The sequence below is a fragment of the Prunus avium genome, chromosome 7, assembly GCF_965620075.1.
Source record: "Prunus avium chromosome 7, drPruAviu1.hap1.1, whole genome shotgun sequence".
In the NCBI taxonomy this organism is placed as follows: Eukaryota; Viridiplantae; Streptophyta; class Magnoliopsida; order Rosales; family Rosaceae; genus Prunus; species Prunus avium.
In genome coordinates this window covers 22540395-22560048 of record NC_142290.1, presented here as the reverse complement: position 1 = coordinate 22560048, position 19654 = coordinate 22540395, and the positions used below count along the sequence as shown (strand labels likewise).

At 38.1% G+C, this 19654-nt stretch overlaps 1 protein-coding gene and 2 pseudogenes across 1 annotated transcript; all 3 read left to right on the top strand.

Moving 5' to 3' along the window:
* Positions 1 to 6944: 6944 nt before the first annotated feature.
* LOC110747391 (uncharacterized) lies at positions 6945 to 8763 on the top strand (annotated as a pseudogene).
* A 1456-nt stretch (positions 8764 to 10219) lies between these two features.
* LOC110773619 (uncharacterized) lies at positions 10220 to 12276 on the top strand (annotated as a pseudogene).
* A 2722-nt stretch (positions 12277 to 14998) lies between these two features.
* On the top strand, positions 14999 to 16264 carry LOC110762834 (receptor-like protein 2). The gene has a single exon (XM_021965530.2). The coding sequence runs from the start codon at positions 15023 to 15025 to the stop codon at positions 16262 to 16264; it is 1242 nt and encodes a 413-aa protein (XP_021821222.2). The 5' UTR covers positions 14999 to 15022.
* The last annotated feature ends 3390 nt before the right edge of the window (positions 16265 to 19654 follow it).

Genomic DNA, 19654 nt, shown 5'->3' with positions numbered 1-19654 from the left:
GCTTCTGCAGAATTAGGTTTATCCTAAGTTCTTCCATTTCCTCCTTATTTCTAATGATTATTGTCTCATGGAATGTTAGGGGTGCTGGTAAGGAAAGTTGTGCTCGAACTATCAGAGATTTAAAAAAGGCTTATGCTATTGATATTTTAGCTATTCTTGAGCCTAGAATTGGTGGTTCTAGAGCTTTGCAAATTGCTAAGAGTTTGGGTTTTTCTAATTATCATATTGTAGATGCCACTGGTTTTTCTGGGGGTGTTTGGTTGTTATGGAATGACAACTCTATCTCTATTCAAGTCATTGCTCATTCTAGTCAATCGATTACTGCTCTAGTGCAATTGGGGACTAATTGGTGGTTGCTCACTGTGGTGTATGCTAACCCCTGTCCAGGTATTTGTGAGTCTCTTTGGGCTTATTTTGATGGTCTTGCTCAGGCCTTTAAGCTGCCTTGGCTGATTTTAGGGGACTTTAATGACACTGTTTGTGCTGATGAAAAGTCTGGTGGCAACTTTGATTCGGGTGGACAGAATTTTATTGATTGGATTGACCGTAATCAGCTCATTGATTTAGGTTTCTCTGGAGCCAAGTTTACGTGGTGTAATAAAAGGAATGCGGAGGGTATCATTTGGAAAAGGCTTGATAGGGGTTTGAGCAATATTGCATGGAGACTTTTGTTTCCCGAGGCCCATCTTTCCCACTTGCCTAGGGTGAATTCAGATCACTGTCCTATCATGGTTAAATTGTCTTCAACTCATCTTCCTAATAAAGATTGTGTGCCTTTTCGGTTTCAAGCCATGTGGTTCACCCACCCTGAGTTTTTTTGAGTTTATTACTAATCTTTGGCAGTCTAATAATGGTAATGCGGTTCTTAAATCTGCTGGGCTTGTGTCCCCTCTTGTTTCTTGGAATAGGCAGGTTTTTGGTTGTCTCTTTCAAAAGAAACGAAGACTTTTGGCTAGATTGGCAGGCATTCAAAGGAAGTTATGTTTGAATTATAACTCTTATCTCCATGAGCTTGAGAATGAGTTATCTATTGAGTATAATTTGGTCCTTGAGCAGGAAGAGTTGTTTTGGTTGCAGAAGTCTAGAAATACTTGGTTGAAGGATGGGGATAGAAACACTCGCTTTTTCACTTGTCTACTGTCATAAGAAGGAGGAGGAATAAGCTTGAAGGTCTGAATAATGAGGCTGGAAATTGGGTCACTGATAAGATTGGAATGAAGATGATTATTGTCAATTATTTCCAAGGGTTGTTTGGTGATTCTATTTTGGTTGATGATTCTAGGTTGCTCCCTCATCTTTTTCCAAGGTTGGCTGATACTGATTTAGAAGGTTTAAGCTGTGAGGTTACTGATGATGAAGTTAAAAATAGTCTGTTTGCTATTGGGGGATTAAAAACTCCTGGTTCTGATGGGTTTCCTGCCCTCTTTTATTAGAAATATTGGGGGATGTGCTCTGCTGATATTATTACTTTGGTAAAGGATTGTTTTTTAACTGCTTCTCTTCTTGAGAATATTAATGAGACGTTGATTGCTTTGGTGCCTAAAGTTGAGAGACCTATTTCCATGACTCAGCTTCGCCCCATTAGTCTTTGCAACACTCTCTATAAGGTTATTTCTAAGATTCTTATTGCCAGGCTTCGGCCTTGTATGGCTAGTTTGGTTAGTCCTAATCAAGTGAGCTTTGTCCCAGGGAGACAAATTGTTGATAATATTGTTGTGGCTCAAGAAATGCTGCACAAGTTTAAAATTTCTAAAGGGAGGAAGGGTTTTATTGCTTGGAAAATTGATTTATTCAAAGCTTATGATCGGTTAAGTTGGGGTTTCATTAGAGAAGTGCTTTGGGAGGTTGGGATTCATGGTAGAATTCTTGAGCTTTTGATGCAGTGTATTACCTCTGTGCGATATAAGGCGATTCTCAATGGTGAGTTAACTGATACTCTCTTTCCTAAGTGTGGCATTCGGCAAGGGGACCCCTTTCCCCCTATCTCTTTGTTTTGTGTATGGAGAAGCTTTCGCATAGTATTCAGCAGTCTGTGGAGGACAAGGCTTGGAAGCCTATGCAGATCTGCCAAAGTGGCCTTTTTATCTCTCATCTCTTTTTTGCTGATGATTTGATTCTCTTTGGGAAAGCTTCAGTCAATCAGGCTATTGTTATGAAGAATTGTTTAGATGGTTTTTATCAGCTCTCTGGTTAGAAGGTGAGTTTTGAGAAATCTATGATCTATGTTTCTCCAAATACTTCTTCTGAGTTGGCTCATTCTATTGCAACTATATGTGGTTCCCCTCTCACCACTTGTCTTGGTAAGTATCTTGGTGTTCCTCTTATTCATACACGAGTCACTAAAGCTACGTACCAAGAGATTATTGATAAAGTCCAAAGGAGGTTATCTTCTTGGAAAAGCCATACTCTCTCTATGGCTGGTCGTTTGACCCTTTTGCAGTCTGTCACTTCTGCTATTCCTATTTATTCCATGCAATCTGCTAAATTGCCTGTTTCTGTCTGTAAGAAACTTGATTAGTTAAATAGAAATTTTTTATGGGGGCATACTAATGATCAAGCGAAGGTTCACTTGGTTAATTGGGACACTGCTTGTAAGCCTAAATTTGCTGGTGGTTTGGGTATTAAGAATTCTGCTTGGATGAATCAAGCTCTTCTTGCTAAAACTGGTTGGCGATTACTGCAACGTGAGCAAGGTCTTTGGGCTCAAGTGTTTAATGCTAAGTATTTAAGGCATTGCGATATCCTTGCTGCTAAAGATCTTCAGTTCCAGAGTAGCTCCAATGTTTGGAGGGGTATTTTATATGGTGCTCAAGTTCTCTCTGTAGGTATTAAATGGCGTGTAGGGTCTGGGGATGATATCTTGTTCTGGACTGATAGATGGCTTAGTTGTGGCCCTTTGCAGCAATTTGCTCTAATTGATTTATCTGAGGACATGCTTCAATTAAATGTTAGTGACTTTTTGGAGGATGGGGTTTGGGATTTCAATTGCTTAGTGGAATGCCTGCCTATGAATACTGTCAACTTGATTCTTAGTACTCATGCTGGGTACAATGGTAGTGGGGAGGATAAATGCATCTGGCAATCCACCTCTAATGGCCAATTTTCTGTAAAAACTGCTTATAGTACCTTTTATCTGGATGAGGGTAATGCTAATTGGAAATGGGATTTTATTTGGAAGCTTCATGTTCTGCCGAAGGTTAAGACCTTCCTCTGGGTTCTATGTCATAAAAAGTTACTTACGAACGCTCAAAGATTGAAGAGAAAGCTCACTAATGTTGTTGTTTGTCCTAGATGTGATTGTCCTTTGGAATCTTGTGCGCATCTCTTTAAGGATTGTACTGCCACTCTTGCTATTTGGAATAGACTTGGGTTTGGGGGAGTGGAATCTGGTCAGTTGATGGATGATTATGACTACTGGCTTTTGGAAAACTTGAAATCGAAGAGGTTTGTTATCCATGGCCTGCCCTGGTATTTGGTTTTTGCTATCTTTCTTTGGTTTATTTGGAAATGGAGATGTAAAGTGGTCTTTGATCAGAATTTTCTTTAACCTGCTGAACCTCATCTGTTGATTTATCAATTTGCTTTGGAGTGGTTTTCAGCTTGTAATCCAAAGGCTTTCCTCCCTGAGCGTAGTGTTGTTCATCTCCATTGGATGGCCCCTCTTCCTGGTGTTTGTAAAATCAACACTGATGGTAGTAGAATCAATTCCTCTGGTCTTATTGGGGCTAGGGGTCTGTTAAGAGATTCTTGTGGGAATTGGATCAAGGGTTTCTCTGTGAATCTAGGTTATGGTTCCATCATTGAGGTTGAGTTATGGGGGCTTTTTTGGGGGCTTAATATGGCTTGGGATGCTGGTTTTCGCATGGTGGAGATTGAGTGTGATGCTTCTTTTGCTGTGGCTTTGTTAGAAAGTCCTACTGTGTCAACACACCCTCTCTTTAGTATTATCAGTTGTTGCAAAATGAAGATTCATGAGGATTGGTGATGCTCTATGAAGCATATTTTTTGTGAACAAAACTGTGTTGCAGATGCTTTGGCTGCGAAGAGTTATGATTTTGGTCTGGGCCTCCATGTGTTTGAGGAGGCTCCGGCCTTTCTTAGTCCCATGTTAGGTGATGATGTTCGTGGTCTTGCTACACCTCGTCTAGTTTCAGTTTAGTTTCTTTTGGTCTGGGGCTCTAGCCCCCCTCTGTACCAAAAAAAAAAAACACACCCAAAGCCTATTTACAACATAACAAAGAGGTTTTTAACTTCTTATATATATTATAAAAGTGCCATCAATTTCTTAAAACAAGCCCAACACCAAAATCTTATAAAAATACCCAAAAAACTCAATAGGGCATCGAAGTAATTTAATAATCAAAATTAAATTCAATAGGGCACGTTGTCATTTTTTGGTTTTTTTTGGGTTTGTTTATAAAAATTAAATGGTGTAAGGTTTATCTATATTAGTTCTTAGAATGGGTATATGACTAAATATCTATATATTTTTTTTATTTCCACCTATTGTCATGGCAACCCAAGGGCAATTACTACTCACATGGGATTAATTTTATTTTTATGTATAAGATTAATAATAATAAAAAATTGCTAGGTATGTATAAAAAAAGATTTTGAATTTTTTGGTAATTTTTCATTTTTATTTTTTATGTTTTTTAAAAAAATTTATTTGTTGACATCATCGCCCTCATGCAACAGCTCGGGCTGTTCTTGCCTTCAAGCCTGCCCAATCTTTGTGGAGCCCACCATCTGCCCAGGCTGGATTTGTGCAATGGAATGGGTTTCTTCAACCTGGGAGGGCCTTTTGCCCATACTGAACTCTGAGGTGGAAGTGCCCTAAGTGGGAGGTTTTTCTTTACTAGGTAGTATTCAGTTGAAAGGCTTTCCGATGTTGGCTTAGTTTTTCCCCTCTTCTATAAGTTTCGTGCCTTTTGTTTTTGGCTTGGAATAAAGTTCAATGTTGACCAAAAAACAATTCAACAAGCCAATTCACCATGCCCTAAATTTTTGGGCCTGAGTCGAGCCTTGTTAAGGTTTTTTTTTTTTTTTTTTTTTTTTTTCCGGGCTGGGCAGAAGTTTGAAAGGGATCAGCTCAAGTCCGCCTATTTGGTCAGGCCTAAGTGGACTTTTCAGGGCGGGCCGACCATTTCCTTTTTTTTTTTTGCTTGCTAAACTGTCATCTTGCCCCCTTAACTATGTCATAATTGTCAATTTGACCCCCAATATAATTTTTTAGTAAATTAAGGATACAAACTATATAAAAATAGCCAATCTCCCCTTACCATCAATTTTTCCACTTTCCATCCATAATAAGGGCAAATTCGTAATTTTAAGGAAAATTTAAATTATATACTGTTAAGATATTAAATAATTATCTTTAAAAATTAAAAATTAGAAAAAGAGAAAATCAAAAAACACAACCTCATTGGTAGGGCTCGTCAATGGGCCGGGCCGGGCTAGCTCGGCCCAAATTTAATGGGCTTGGATCGGGCCGGGCCAGGCTTTAAAGAAGAGAGAGAAAATATCGGGCCAGACCGGGTCGGGTTTTTTTAGAAAATTCAAAGCCCAAGCCCATCTCATAGGTTGGGCTTGAAAAAGCCCATCGGGCCGAGCCGGGCTAAGCCCAACGGGCCGGGCCGAAATGGGCCTAAAAAATAATAAGTGTAAAAAAAAATTATTATTTTTATAAGGATGGTATGAATAAATATGCAAATGTTTGGTGATGTGTTAAAGAAAAGTATGATTATATTTGGTGGTATGATTATGTTTGGTGATATAATATGTTGTTCGTCTTATTATATATATATATATATATATATATATATATATATATATAATTGTTGTATTAATAAATGACACAAATTAATGTGCTAATCATCCAATTAAAAACTAGGAATGAGTAGAATTCAATAGAAACACAATTTTTCAAACAAGTAACACACACACACACACACACACACACACACACAAATGAAAAAGGGGGATTTGCCATTCAAGTGATGTAATCCTAATCCTAAACCCTTATTTATACATAATTATATATGTATGCGGGCCTAATGGGCCGGGCTTTTGTGGGCGGGCTGGGTCGGGCTTTCATGGGCTTAATCGGGCCGGGCCGGGCTTCAAACACCCAAGCCCAAGCGGGCCGGGCCCTCTCAAAGCCCATAACGGGCCGGGCCAGGCTTTTTTTCGATGGACCGGGCGAGCCCCCATAAGCCCATGAGCCCGCGGGCCAAATGATGAGGCCTACTCATTGGCCACCCCGACAATAAGTCCACCCTGCCCATCCACACCGAAGACATTCGCGCTAGCTCTGTCGATGTGCCACCTCCTCTTTGTCTCTTCCATTTCTCTTTCTCTCTCCTCACCTCCTCACGTCCTCCCATTTTTAGATTCAACGCAGCATAGCGACACATACGCAAGATCAGATGCCTCTGGCAACATATTATTCAAAACTAAAGAGCTATTGGGATGAACTGAGTTCCTACATTGATACAGAAGTTTGCTCATGTGGAGCAAAGAAGTCGTTGGCCTAGCACAAGGAGCAACAACGCTTGATGCAATTTTTGATGGGATTAAATGAATTCTATGCAGCGATCTGAGGGCAGATTCTCCTTATGGAGCCCTTGCCATTAGTTCGAAGGGCATATTCCCTACTTTCACTGGAAGAGAAACAACATGAAATCACCATTACCCATGCAAATACAGAAAGCATGGCCATGTTGAGTATCTAGAATAAGAAAGGGGGTTCTTCTAAACCCGCTTATCAATGTCGTTCACAACAAGGACATAATTCACAACGAGGACATAACTCACAACCTCGTTCTTCTTTTCGAGGGAGCCAAAAAGAGACTCGACGTTACACTCACTACAATGGAGATACTTACACGGTTGATACTTGCTATTATCTCAAAGGGTTCCCTCCATGTTGAGAATCCAAGATTATCCTTTAGTTTAGGGATTGTATAATAGAATAGGAATGTTATATTATTTGATTTCCTGTATATATTCTTTCCTAGCCAGTTAGCTTACTTGTAGGAGAAACCTCCGAAATGTATTATATAAACATACATCAACGATGAATGAGAATTCATTCTGGTCAAATATCTTTTCATACCAATTTTACATGGTATCAGAGCATAGGAAACTCTAGCTCTTGGCCCTAGACGCACCTATCAAATAGTCATCTATCAACCCTAATTTTCATCCTTTCCTTGCCGCTGCCACCATGACCAAAGACCAAGAATCCGCTACATCAGGAAGCAAAAACAATGCTTCCGATCCCTTTTTCATTCACCATTCCGATCATCCTGGAATGGTTCTCGTTTCCAAAATCCTTAATGGAAACAATTATGCGACATGGTGCCGCTCTATGCGCATCTCCCTAAGCGCGAAGAACAAATTAGGGTTAGTGAATGGGACAATCAAAGCCCCTTCGAAGAAAACTAATCCTGAGAGTTTTGAGGTTTGGCAGCGTTGCAACGACATGGTTTTATCTTTGCTGCTCAATTCGATAGAACCAGATATTGCAGAAGGCGTGTTATACTCCTCCACCACACAAGAGATTTCGGAGGACCTTAAAGAACGTTTTTCCCAACTTAACACTCCTCGTATTTTCGAGATACAACGCACCATAGCTTCCCTCTCACAGGAGCAGAGGTCCTTTGCTGTTTATTATACCAAGATGAAGAGTCTGTGGGACAAGTTGTCTTCTTACAGTGACGTCCCAGCTTGTTCTTGCGGTGCCATGAAGAAGCATGTCGAATAGGAGGAACGAAACTCGTTGATGCAGTTCCTTATGGGGCTTAATGAGTCCTACAATGCCATTCGAGGCCAGATACTTCTTATGCAGCCTCTCCCTAAGGTTCGCAAGGCTTATTCTTTGATCACCCAAGAAGAAAAGCAGCTTGACTTAGGTTCCAGCCAAGCAATCGCCAAACCAGCAGCTATGGCAGTTTGAAACAATCAGCGTTCAAATTCTTCTGGCCGTTCAAACTCTTATGGGCGCAAACCTCTTCACTGCAGCCATTGCGATCAGGATCATCATACAGTGGACAAGCGCTACAAGCTACATGGCTATCCCCCTGGACACATGCTTCACAAATCTGGGAAAGGCAAAGGGAAAAGGTAGCAGCAGTTCTGCCAATAATGTGGCATCCAATGGTCCATCCTTGCAGGAGATTCATACAGCTATGCCATCTTTATCCGAGGATCAATGTAAGAAAATTCTTGCAATGATGAGTGACAACACTGATCCATCTCACGTTGTACCACAAGCCAATACCGCCTCAGCTTCTTCAAGTATTTCCGAATTGTTACCCAATTTACATTGGATAATTGATAGTGGAGCAACTCATCATATTACATCGGATTCGAAATTCCTTACCAAGAGGATGAATACTTCCTCTATGTTGCCAGTCACTATGCCTAGTGGAGAAACAACACCAATTACATCTATTGGGACTCTTCCTTTGAACTCATATTTTTATTTACGAGATGTGTTATGTGTGCCTACATTTAAAGTTAACCTAATGTCCGTAAGTCAACTTACGAAAGGATTACAGTGCTCAGTAATTTTCTTTCCCACTTGGTGTATTTTACAGGATTTGAAGACGAGGATGACGATTGGTTTGGGTAAGGAGCGTGATGGACTCTACTACCTTGTGGCGTTGGCGTCTGACAGAACACCATCCACCACCCGACCTTCCTGTCACCTGGTTACAACTCCTGGAGATTTATGGCATCGTCGTTTAGGGCATATTTCATCCTCTCGTTTAAAATTTTTAGCAAAACATTTGAATTTTTGATTTTCTTTCCATAATGTTTGTGATGCTTTCCATTTTTCTAAATAAACTCGCCTTCCTTTTGGCATTAGTTCAATTTCAACTTCAAGACATTTTTCCCTTATTCATTGTGATATTTGGGGACCTCACAAAGTTCCTTCCCTTTCTGGGGCTCGTTATTTTTTAACTATAGTGGATGATTATTCTCGCTTTACTTGGGTTTTCCTTATGCATCATAAGCATGAAACACAAGGGATTCTAAAGTCTTTTTTTTTTTCTCCATGGTTCAGACCCAATTCACTGCTACAATCCAAGCAATTAGGGTAGACAATGGGGGTGAATTTTCTTCATTGCGAGATTTTTTTTTAAAGAACAAGGCACCATTTATCAACATTCTTGCATCTACACACCATTCCGTCAAGTCATTCAATATTGTGCATATATGTAAACTTGTTGAGAAACCTGTTGAATTCCTTCCACATGAGTTGAGAGCATTAGAAACAGAGCTCAGGTATTTTCAAAATGATATACATCGCCTTCCTTGCTTTAAGGAAACCACTACTCTTCCTCAGTTATGTTAATAATTGGTGTAAACAACTTTGGCAGAAAACTATATTTTCCTTGACATATTGATTCGGTTGGTGTTGACTCTTCTTGTTTCTACAATAACAACAGAACGAGCTTTCTCATGCATGAGAATTATTAAGAATCGACTTCGAAGCACTTAGCTGATGAATTTCTTGCTGACTGTATGATCCTTCACATTGAAAGAGAGTTTGCCAATAATATTGATAATGCATCGATAATTGAGGAATTTAAGAGTTCCAAGCCTCACAAGGTTAAATTTTATATTTAAATAATGTTGTTTTGTATTGCATTACATTTACTTTTGGTTTTAATTTTAGATTTTGTATTTGTTGAACTTTTATTTATGGATAGAGATGCATTTGAGGGTAAGGCTCATTATGTCCCTCCTGACTAGATGTATCTTTTTATGTTTATTAATGAAATTCACTCGTACCGTCAAGTTTAGTATGTAAGTTTTGCCAAACCGGCTTTTGAATCCTGGAACCGCCATTGTCAAAAACCAAAGACTTAAAATTGAAATGAAAATTCATGACTTACAGACAGCGCAGACAAAATAAAGCAGACGGAGGAGCGTTGGGGCTGGGGGGCCCGCTAATTCTTCTCCACTCATTTCTCTTCTCTGATCTTCTTCAGATTTTTCTCTGTGAGAAGTTGAGAACTGAGAAAGATCACGACCTGTTTTTGGTCCGAAACTGAAATGGGTTGGATCATATCGAACTCGGCCAGAACCCAATACTTTATATTACAAATGTTGGGCCACAACCGACCCAGTTTTGGCCCAATTAGCAGAAAAAGCGTATATTTTGAGACTTTGAATTAGAATGCAGAGAATTGGAGGAGAGCTGAAAATGGCGAAGAAAGGAAGCTGAGAGTCGAACGCTGCTATTATTTTCTAGGCATAGGTAATTTCTACTTCTTCTTCTTTCTATTGTTGTTGAAGGTTGTAAAGAAGTTGTTTTGTGTTTAAGCTGTATTTATGAATTTGATGTGTAGGTGGAGCTGAAAGACTAATTGTTGATGTGGCTATTGAACTTGTATCCCATGAAGTTCACCATGACAAAAATCGATGCTTTGAGGAGACCGTTTCTGGTGTGTGCTTTCTCTGTTTCAATTTTATGTTTGATATTATGGATTCATGGTATCTGTGTAAAATAGGAATGGGGTTTGCTTGAGGTTGGATTGTGTATGTTACAAAACATCGAACAAGAGTAACTCTGTTTTTTCTTTTTCATATGTAAGTTTGGTTGAAAGTTGAATAAAAGATTTACATGATGATCCATTTTACAATAAAATGAGGAAAATGACAATTTCAAGTCGTCTTGGTGTGTGTACTCTGAGAGAAACAGGATTAGAAACACAGACATGCTATAGGAATTTCATCAAACAGGGTTTTACATAGATAATGGATGCTACACCGTGGGATTGGAAGATGGTTTATACATAGTAAGAACAAACATATCAAATTTTTTTTCTTTCCTTTTCCTTTTTTCTTAGTTTCGTGGTGATCAACCATCATTTAAAATCAGTGCATTGTTTGATGTTTTAATGTCATTCGGTTTCCCAGTATCTTTCCTGTTACTGTATATGGTGCTTTCCTACCCCTACGTGTATTCTATTGTCTTCATGCTTTGTGTGCATTTCTGCGGTGCCTTTTTGTTGCTCTCTGTGTGCTGGTCCTGTGGCCATCATTTGATGTAATACTAGCAGATCAGGTTTCTGTTGTCATCCCAATGCTAAAGCTTAAGAAGACAACAAAGGTATTTGCACCTATTTGGTATAATAGTTGTTTAATATGTTACATCTTTATGTCTAGGTTTTGTTTTATTGTCATTTTCCAGATTTATTGCTAGCTCAACACACACACACACACACTATTTTGAGGAGGATATATATGAAACCTTTAGACTTCATAGAAGAAATGACAACTGGTCTGATTCCATACCTTTTTAGAGTTCTTTTGCAGTGATCATACTACTATTTCTCACTGATTTAAAAAAATAAAATAAAATAAGTATGGCTGCAGGAATGGCAGATAAGATTCTTATTCACAGCATCTATGTTTGCAAAGACATTTAAGAATCTTAACGCATGAGGAATTCAGTCAACTGTTCTTTACTCAGCTGTTAATGTGAATCAGTTGATGAACCCACCTTTTGCTTTATATATGGATAGATAATAGATAATAAACCTCCATAATAATATAATAAATAACATTAAACAGATTAAATATATCATAGGAAAGATTAAAATAATAAATAACATTAAAATAAGCTTGTAGAAATTTTTTTGTCAAAAGCCAGTAGAAAGTTTAAGACGCAGTATAAATACTAACGTTGTGGCTTCTAATCACAAATTCAGGGGCAGCGTGTTGGATAAGGTCAGTCAAGAGGATGGGGAAGGAGAGGGGTTCGAATCCCACTCTTCGCGACAGCGGTTTTTGCATTTTTCAATATCTTTTTCAGTTCCATATCACGCATTTGAACGGTTTATATCTATTTCTTCTCTTTTCTCTCTCCCCCAGTTTTCTTCTTCCTCTTGTCGTGGGGTGATTTTTTTCTTCTCTCTTCTGATTAGTTTCTTCAGTCAGGTCATGGTGATGGGAGGTTGACCTGGGATAGCAGGATTCTTGGATTGAATTTCGCTCTCTTCAGTCAGGTCATGGGGGAGAAAATACTAGACAGGGGAATGATATTTTGTTTGGCTTATTGCTGGGTCTGGGTGCGAACCTGGTTGCCTTTTTATTTGAATATGATTACACTTTCAGGGTCGTATTTGATTGGATTAATCGTATCTTTGCTTTACATGAATTCCAAATGTCATGTAGTGCACATATTTGCAGAAAGCAGAAGACTGTTTAATGAAACCACTATGATGGGGCAATGCTCTCTTATTTCTCATCGATTAATCATCCTCCTAATCAATTGAACAATCTAAACAAAACCCAGAAAGCAATTATATGTATAATTTTTTCTCTGAGTGCTTGTGCTTGTGCATGTGCTTGGCTTAGTAACTTAAATACAGGAACAATGGCGAATACAACCCAATTCACTTCATCATTAGTTCATTCATTCCATTCCAAACAAACCCAAATCAAGAGCGATTAGTGGCAGACATGCCCATATATCTCAGGGCACGTCACTCTCAAGCAAGGTCAGTGAAAAATAACACCATATATCTTCCAAAAATTTCCATGAAAAATTAATCAGCATATATCACGGCAACAACTTTTAGTACTTCGTGTGAAGGCCTCAAATTAACTAGGTCAAGTCCTCTCCTGGTGGCCCCCTCTTAAGTGGTTGTTGTGGAAATATATCTTCGACGTATAGAGGGGTTTCAATATTAATAATTTGCATAGTGTGGTTGTTGTTTACTGACTTCTCAATTTACAGTGGTTGTTATTTTGACAAGGTTCCTTGGCAAGGTTCCAAGGAACAGGTTTTTTTTCAATGAAACAAGCCTCATAGTTTAGCAAATCGGTAGTTGGATTACCGCATTAGTCTAAACATTTTCAGATATGAAATCTTTTCTTAATGTACAATTAGGTCATATTGGGATTCTTATGTGTTCGCAGGGGTGGCCCTGAGGGTGTGCAATATATGTAGAGTGTTGCTATTTTTACCCACCTGTTCTATTTTTCAACTCACTTTATTTTAAAAAATTTAAAGACAAATTTATCCCTCTGTAAAATGACTTCTAAAACCCTAAAAATAAAACAAATTTTAAATAAATAAATAAATATTTTCGTTTAACTCTCCATATTCTTTCCATCTTCCAGACCTCAACAAATTCAGGGAGCACTGATCTACCAATCCCAATCCTTTGAAAAGTTTAAAAAAAAAATCAAATCGAATTCTCAACTCCACCTTTAATATTGTGTCAAGGTTGGTGGGTGTTGATAATAGAGGCCAAATTGTCCTTTAATTTTATTCCATTTTAAAGATTTTTTAGTCTGGTTAACCCACATGTGGGTCCTTATTCCATATAACATCACTTCAATTAAAATCCATTGTAGTCTTGTTGATCGTGTGTTGTTGTGGTGGTGGTGTCGCGGTCATGAAGCCACCAGTACTGCTAAGGGGTTGATGTGAATATTAATATGGTAGGGTAAGGTCGTGATGTTGAAAACACATGAAGAAGATGAAGAATGTTTTTTTTTTGGGTTAAAATTTTTATGTTTTTAACTTGGAGTTGATGGTGTTTGGTTGAATTAATAATTAAAGGGTATTTTAGGAATAATGGAAAAGTAGGATTTTATTTTTTCAAATTTACATAGTGGCTGAGAAGATAAAATGGGTGAGAAAATAGGACAGGTGGGTGGAAATAGTAGCAGTCTATATGTATAACAAATGTTATATATATACAGAGTGAGCAAATTGTTGACACAAAGACGTTTCTAGTTGTGTTGGTTTGTAGGGCCTCAACTTCTATTCAGGGCTCGACTTCAAAACCTGCTTGTGTTAAAGGCTTGTCCGATGTCAACACCAACATTCAATATCCCATCTACTTTCACAACCACAAACTGAAATAATAAATCCCTGATCACAAAGAATTAGTCAGTAATTATGCTCAGATATTCATTTTCGCAAAAATATTGCATCCAACTAAGTCAACCAAAATAATTGCATCAAATTAATGATGGTCCTGGAATATTGATACAAAATTAATTAGGTGTTAAAAAGTATTTAATATCTGAATATGATCTATGATGACAAAGACTCATCGTCATAATCATGGTGATTATTCAAAAGTTGTAACATCTCTGACCCAATTTAATCGATTTAATCCAATTTAATTCTTTTGTGAAATTTCAATTTTGTCCTTGGAAATAGGGGTACTTTGGTCACTTTAAGAAAAAAAACATTCATTGTATGGCATTAAGAAAAAAAACATTCATTGTGTTCGCCATTCAGAGGGTTGTATGGGGTTAGAAAAGCTTCATATATATAAGCCACAGATACACCCGTGGCCAATCAGGTTAACTTCATATCACATCTTGCTCAACAGCTGAAAAGAAATGCACTTCTCTCCCAATGCCTATCTGTCCGTTTTGATGGGATAATCAACAATGCAGGATGAACGTTGGAGGCAATGGCAGCTCATAAACCTGTTATTGCGTGCAATAGTGGGGCCCCTGTAGATTAACATGTGTGGCACGGTCACCCTCAGGCCATGTGTGGCATGCATGCCGTCTTTCCAATAAAAACTATCAATGGGATCGACAACAAATTTGAGTACTTTTAACTCGTTGCGGCCTTTAAATTAGACCCAATGAACTTCTCTTTGACATACGTGTACAGTGATGTTTGCATCGTTTTCAAGCATGGTTGCTCTTATATATATATACCTAATTTGCACTGAGCAACGGCACAACAAGAAAAACAAGAAAAACAACTTTGAACTTGGACTTTGAGTTTGAATTCAACAAGGATTCTGTTTATCTTCTTTCTTTATTTTTTGTGAAAAAAAAAGGGGAAACGTTCAGGGCAATAACTTTGAGTACTTTGTGAAGGCCAAGTCCTCTCAATAATTTGCATTTTGTGGTTGCTGTTTGCCGACTTCTCAATTTGCAGAGATGTTTGCATCCTTTTCAAGCATGTTTGCTCTTATATATATAAATATACATGCGAGCAACGGCACATACACAAAGCAACATGCTAGTGCAAGCTTATAACCTAATGGCTCATGCCTTACTTCTCTTCCTCTTATTCCCTTACATTATATCCACAAATATTCATGCCTGTAAACAAACTGAACGTAGCTCCCTTCTGTCCTTTGCCTCCACTCTCTCTTCTCCTCCTCTAAATTGGACATCCATTGATTGTTGTCGTTGGAAGGGCATCACTTGTGATCAAGATGGTTGGGTCACCCGTTTGCTCTTGCCTTCCAAAGGGCTTAAAGGAGGCATCTCTCCCTCTTCACTTGCAAATCTCACACATCTCACCCACTTGAACCTTTCCCACAATTCACTTCTTGGTTCACTTGAAACTCAGTTCTTCTTGCATTTGAATCAACTTGAGATCCTCGATTTGAGCTATAACCGTCTTTCTGGAGAGCTACCACTTTCTCTACCATCCAGCAATATCCGAACAGTCGATTTGTCCAGCAATCACTTCTTTGGTGCAATTCCATCTTCATTCTTCCAACAAGCTAGCAACTTGACTAGTTTCAATGTTAGCAACAATACCTTCACAGGGTATGTCCCATCCTCTATTTGTCTCCATTCTTCTCCCTCCCTTAGGCTATTGGATTTTTCTTCCAATGTATTCAGTGGCAACCTTGCTCCTGGGCTAGGGAAGTGTTCCAAACTGCAAGTTTTTCGAGCCAGTCACAATAACCTCTCAGGATTACTTCCAAAAGATATCTATAATGCTACCAAACTTGAAGAAATTGCGTTACCTCTCAATTCACTACATGGAGCCATTAGTGATAAAATTGTCAACCTCACCAACCTTGCCATCCTTGACCTCTCCTTTAATCATTTTGGCGGCAAGCTTCCTCTCAATTTGGGGAAGCTCTCCAAGTTGAAGTTTGTGACCTTTGATTTCAACAATTTTGAAGGTGATTTGCCCCCATCTTTGATGAATTGCACAAACCTTGTAGAACTGCGTCTGGGAAACAACAACTTGAGAGGAGATATCTCCATGCTTGATTTCTCAGGACTGAGTCAACTTACTAAACTTGACCTAAGGATCAATAACTTCACTGGTACGATTCCAGTAAGCCTTTACTCATGTAGGTCCCTAAAAGCCATTCGATTGACTTGGAATAATCTAGAGGGACAAATACAAGCTGAGATTCTTTCATTGAAATCCTTGTCCTTCCTCTCGCTTGGTTACAACCAATTCACCAACCTCATAGGGGCAATGAAGATATTGATGAATGCTCTTAATTAGAACTTTAAAATGTGTAAACTTTGATATCAATGGCCTCAGTATGGTGCTGGAAGTAGTATACCTTAGTTTTATGACATGGCAATTTGCAAGGGACTATAAGGCATGGAGTTGAAATATATATTTTAATGATTTGCCAGTTATCTCTTAATGTCTAAATGGTGGTCAAGGTCATCCGTTAGGAAGGAGTCTGTTTTTGTTTGCTTGCAGAAGTTTGTGTTTGATGGCGTGATTGAATATTTATTTAGTTTGTAAAATAGCGAAAAAGCGGTGAGTAGCAAGTGCAGAGATGGTAATGGCAGAAATCTCAGGAGGACGTTGAGGAGGATGATCTGCTTTAAATTTATTTTATTATCTCCAACGTCAAACATGTTCTTTTTAGCATCTCTAAAATTGGTTTATTTCTCTCTTTGATGATCTCGAATTGAAAAACCCAAGTTCACCTTAATCTCTGATGAGTATTGCCGGGGTTACCTTTAAATGATCATTGTATTTTCTCCTCTCTCATTTGAGTCATTCAATCATTCTTCTCATATGGATGAAGTGAGGCCTCTCTGTGCCTTTAATTGCTTACTGCCCAGAAAGAAAAATACAAAGTACCACACACAAGTTTCCTTCTTGCCTTGCTGTTGGGGTGAAAAGAACTAACACCAAATATTCTTCATATGGAAGGAAATGTAGGTGTTTGTGTGAATCAAGAGATACCTGAAACCACCAGAAAAGTCTCAAACGTCCATCAGGATCAAGGTTAGTGTAGGGTTGGTTTCGTTTGGCTTGAATCTACAACCTCGAATCAACTCTTAATGAAAATTCATTAAGTCTGCCTGTGTTTGCTATGACGCTCTTCTCCTTCTCCTTTTCCAAAGCTTTTTCCCTTTGGTAATCTACACATAAATTGAAAGACCCATTAAAATCAATAAAAATAAAAAACTTGATAATATAATTAGAATTTGAGAAGAAAAAAACCTCATAAGCAACTGGCTGGTCTGGTCGTGTTTCTGACCCGGGAAAAGAGAAAAAGGTTTAGGTATATTGATTTATACAAGAAGACAATATATAATAATAATAATAATTCTAATCCTTTTAGGAATATATAATGTAATGTATGATTTTGGGATATTTGGCTTGGCTGGTCAATAGGGCCCACGTTGAAATCACTTTTGGTTGAAATCTACTTTGGCTGCTGGATCATGCCACTATGGCTTAACTTCGGCTGAAATCTTCTTTGGCCCATATGGCTTTTAAATATGTAGCCAAACTCCAGAATACTAGTACTAACTTTTTTTAAAATAAAATTTCAGTGGGGGCCAGTGACTGCACTGGTCCCCATGTGCCTCCAACGAAAGAAAGAGAAAAAAGTACTAAAGAGTTTAGATGGAAAGAAAAAAGGCCAAAAGGGCAAAAATGTATTTGTGTTTTCAAGAATGTAATTAAAGAGGTGAGAGAGCTCGAAAAGGTAATTATTTGGCTAATTTATGTTTTCAATAAAAGTTATGAAAAAATAATTTTTTTTTCTTTTAAATAATATCATAATCATTTGAGCCATTGGATGGGGAATCATGTTTAAAATGTGTGTATAAATTTGTGGTTTTTTGTGTGTCCCTCGATCTTAACCCTATAATAAAAGCCAAAAAGCATAAAAGTAAAACATTCCAAATCCCACAAATTATGCATGATTAAATAAGGTGATAAAAGACAACAAATTAATATGACGAAGGTAAAATAGTAAAACAATTAATAATATACGCAAAACGTCACTTTCGGTCCTTGTGGTTTATCCTTTTTACCACTAAGGTCCCTTTGGTTATCAATTGGGTCTTTTTTGCCCCTGTGGTTTCAATTTGAAGCAATTAAAGGACAATTCTCAATTTCTGTCAAATTTGTTTAACTTAATGTTATTTGTTGAGGGACTATTCAGTCAACAAATTATTAAAAAATTAATTCCTTTAAAAAATAAAGAATATAAATAATAAAAACTTAGTTTCAAAATAAAATAAAACATCTATGTCACCTTCTCCTCCCAACTCCAACCCTTACCGATAGTCCCCACCCAAACCCAGCTAGCCTCCACCTCCCTGTAACCCAACTTAAATTAGTTGCAAAATAAATTAAAAAATTAGTTTCAAAATAAAATAAAATAAAATATCTCTCATCGTATGCTATTAGTAGGGGTGGGCACGGTCCGGATTGGATCGGTTTTACGTCAAAACCACAGCCGAACCAATTAAAATATAACGGTTTGGTTTGGTTCGGTTTGGATAAAAGTTATAAGGGAAACCGAACCAATCCAAACCAATTTAAGACGGTTTGGTTCGGTTTGGTTCGGCCGGTTTGGGCCTAAGCCCAATTCTCTTTCTTTTTGCATTTTTTCAACATTATTAGCCCAATTATAACCAACAAATTCACAACTTACTTCTTACATAAATCATCTTCTAGAGTACAAAACCATTCTAAAGCTCAAAAGGTCATAAAACTTCATATTTCACTAACTAATATAGCTCAATTCAAATATTCATATATAGTTATTAACTAATTAGAGTATTACACATATAAAATAAAATTAAATAAATAAATATACACATAAACGGTCCGGTTTGGTTTAAGCCGGTTTACAAAAGCTCAAAACCAAACCAAACCAAACCATATACGGTCCGGTTTGGTTTGGTTTTGACTAAAAAAAAGTCAAACGGTTTAAAAACCAAACCGGTAATTACGGTTTGGTTCGGCCGGTTTCATCGGTTCGGCCAGATTGATGCCCACCCCTATCTATTAGCACAAGGGTGATAGGAAAGAATGAGAGTGGCATCTCCATGACCGTGAGACCCCTTTACAATTAATCATCACTGCCAGCAAGTGCTAATGGGAAATTGAACAAAACTCTTTATGTTGAGGAAGAATAAAGAATAATTATACTTGCCCTTTGTCACTGCATGCAAGCAGTGGTGGACCTATTAAGGCGTAAGAAGGTGCAGCTGTACCTCCCCTCGCTAGAAAATCCTCTTTAAGCGCTACATATTGCACCTCTACTGAGGTTGCATGGTGCTCTCCAAGTGTTCGACGAATTGCCTCAACCAAGGCTTGCAGGCTCTGGGTTGTTGCCGTTGCTGCGCTGCTTCGCACAATCGTCATTTTTTTGTTTACAACATCCTGGCCAAAACGACGTCGTTTTGGACTAGGGTTATAAAAAGAAAAAGAAAAAAAAGGAAAACTGGATTGCACTGCGCACGTGGCGTTTCTTGACTTCATTTTGGACTAGACTTGTCACGTGAAGTCAAGAAAGAAGCTAATCAATGAAAAAAAGGGCTTTTAAACAAGCTTTCTTTTTCAAAATGAAAGGAAACTCTTGCATTGTACAACTCCTTATTTACGTTGGATTGGGAGGAGTTATCTTTA

Bases quoted from the DNA above. Each gene is read 5' to 3' on its own strand.
- LOC110762834 (XM_021965530.2), top strand. From the start codon at position 15,023: ATGCTAGTGCAAGCTTATAACCTAATGGCTCATGCCTTACTTCTCTTC.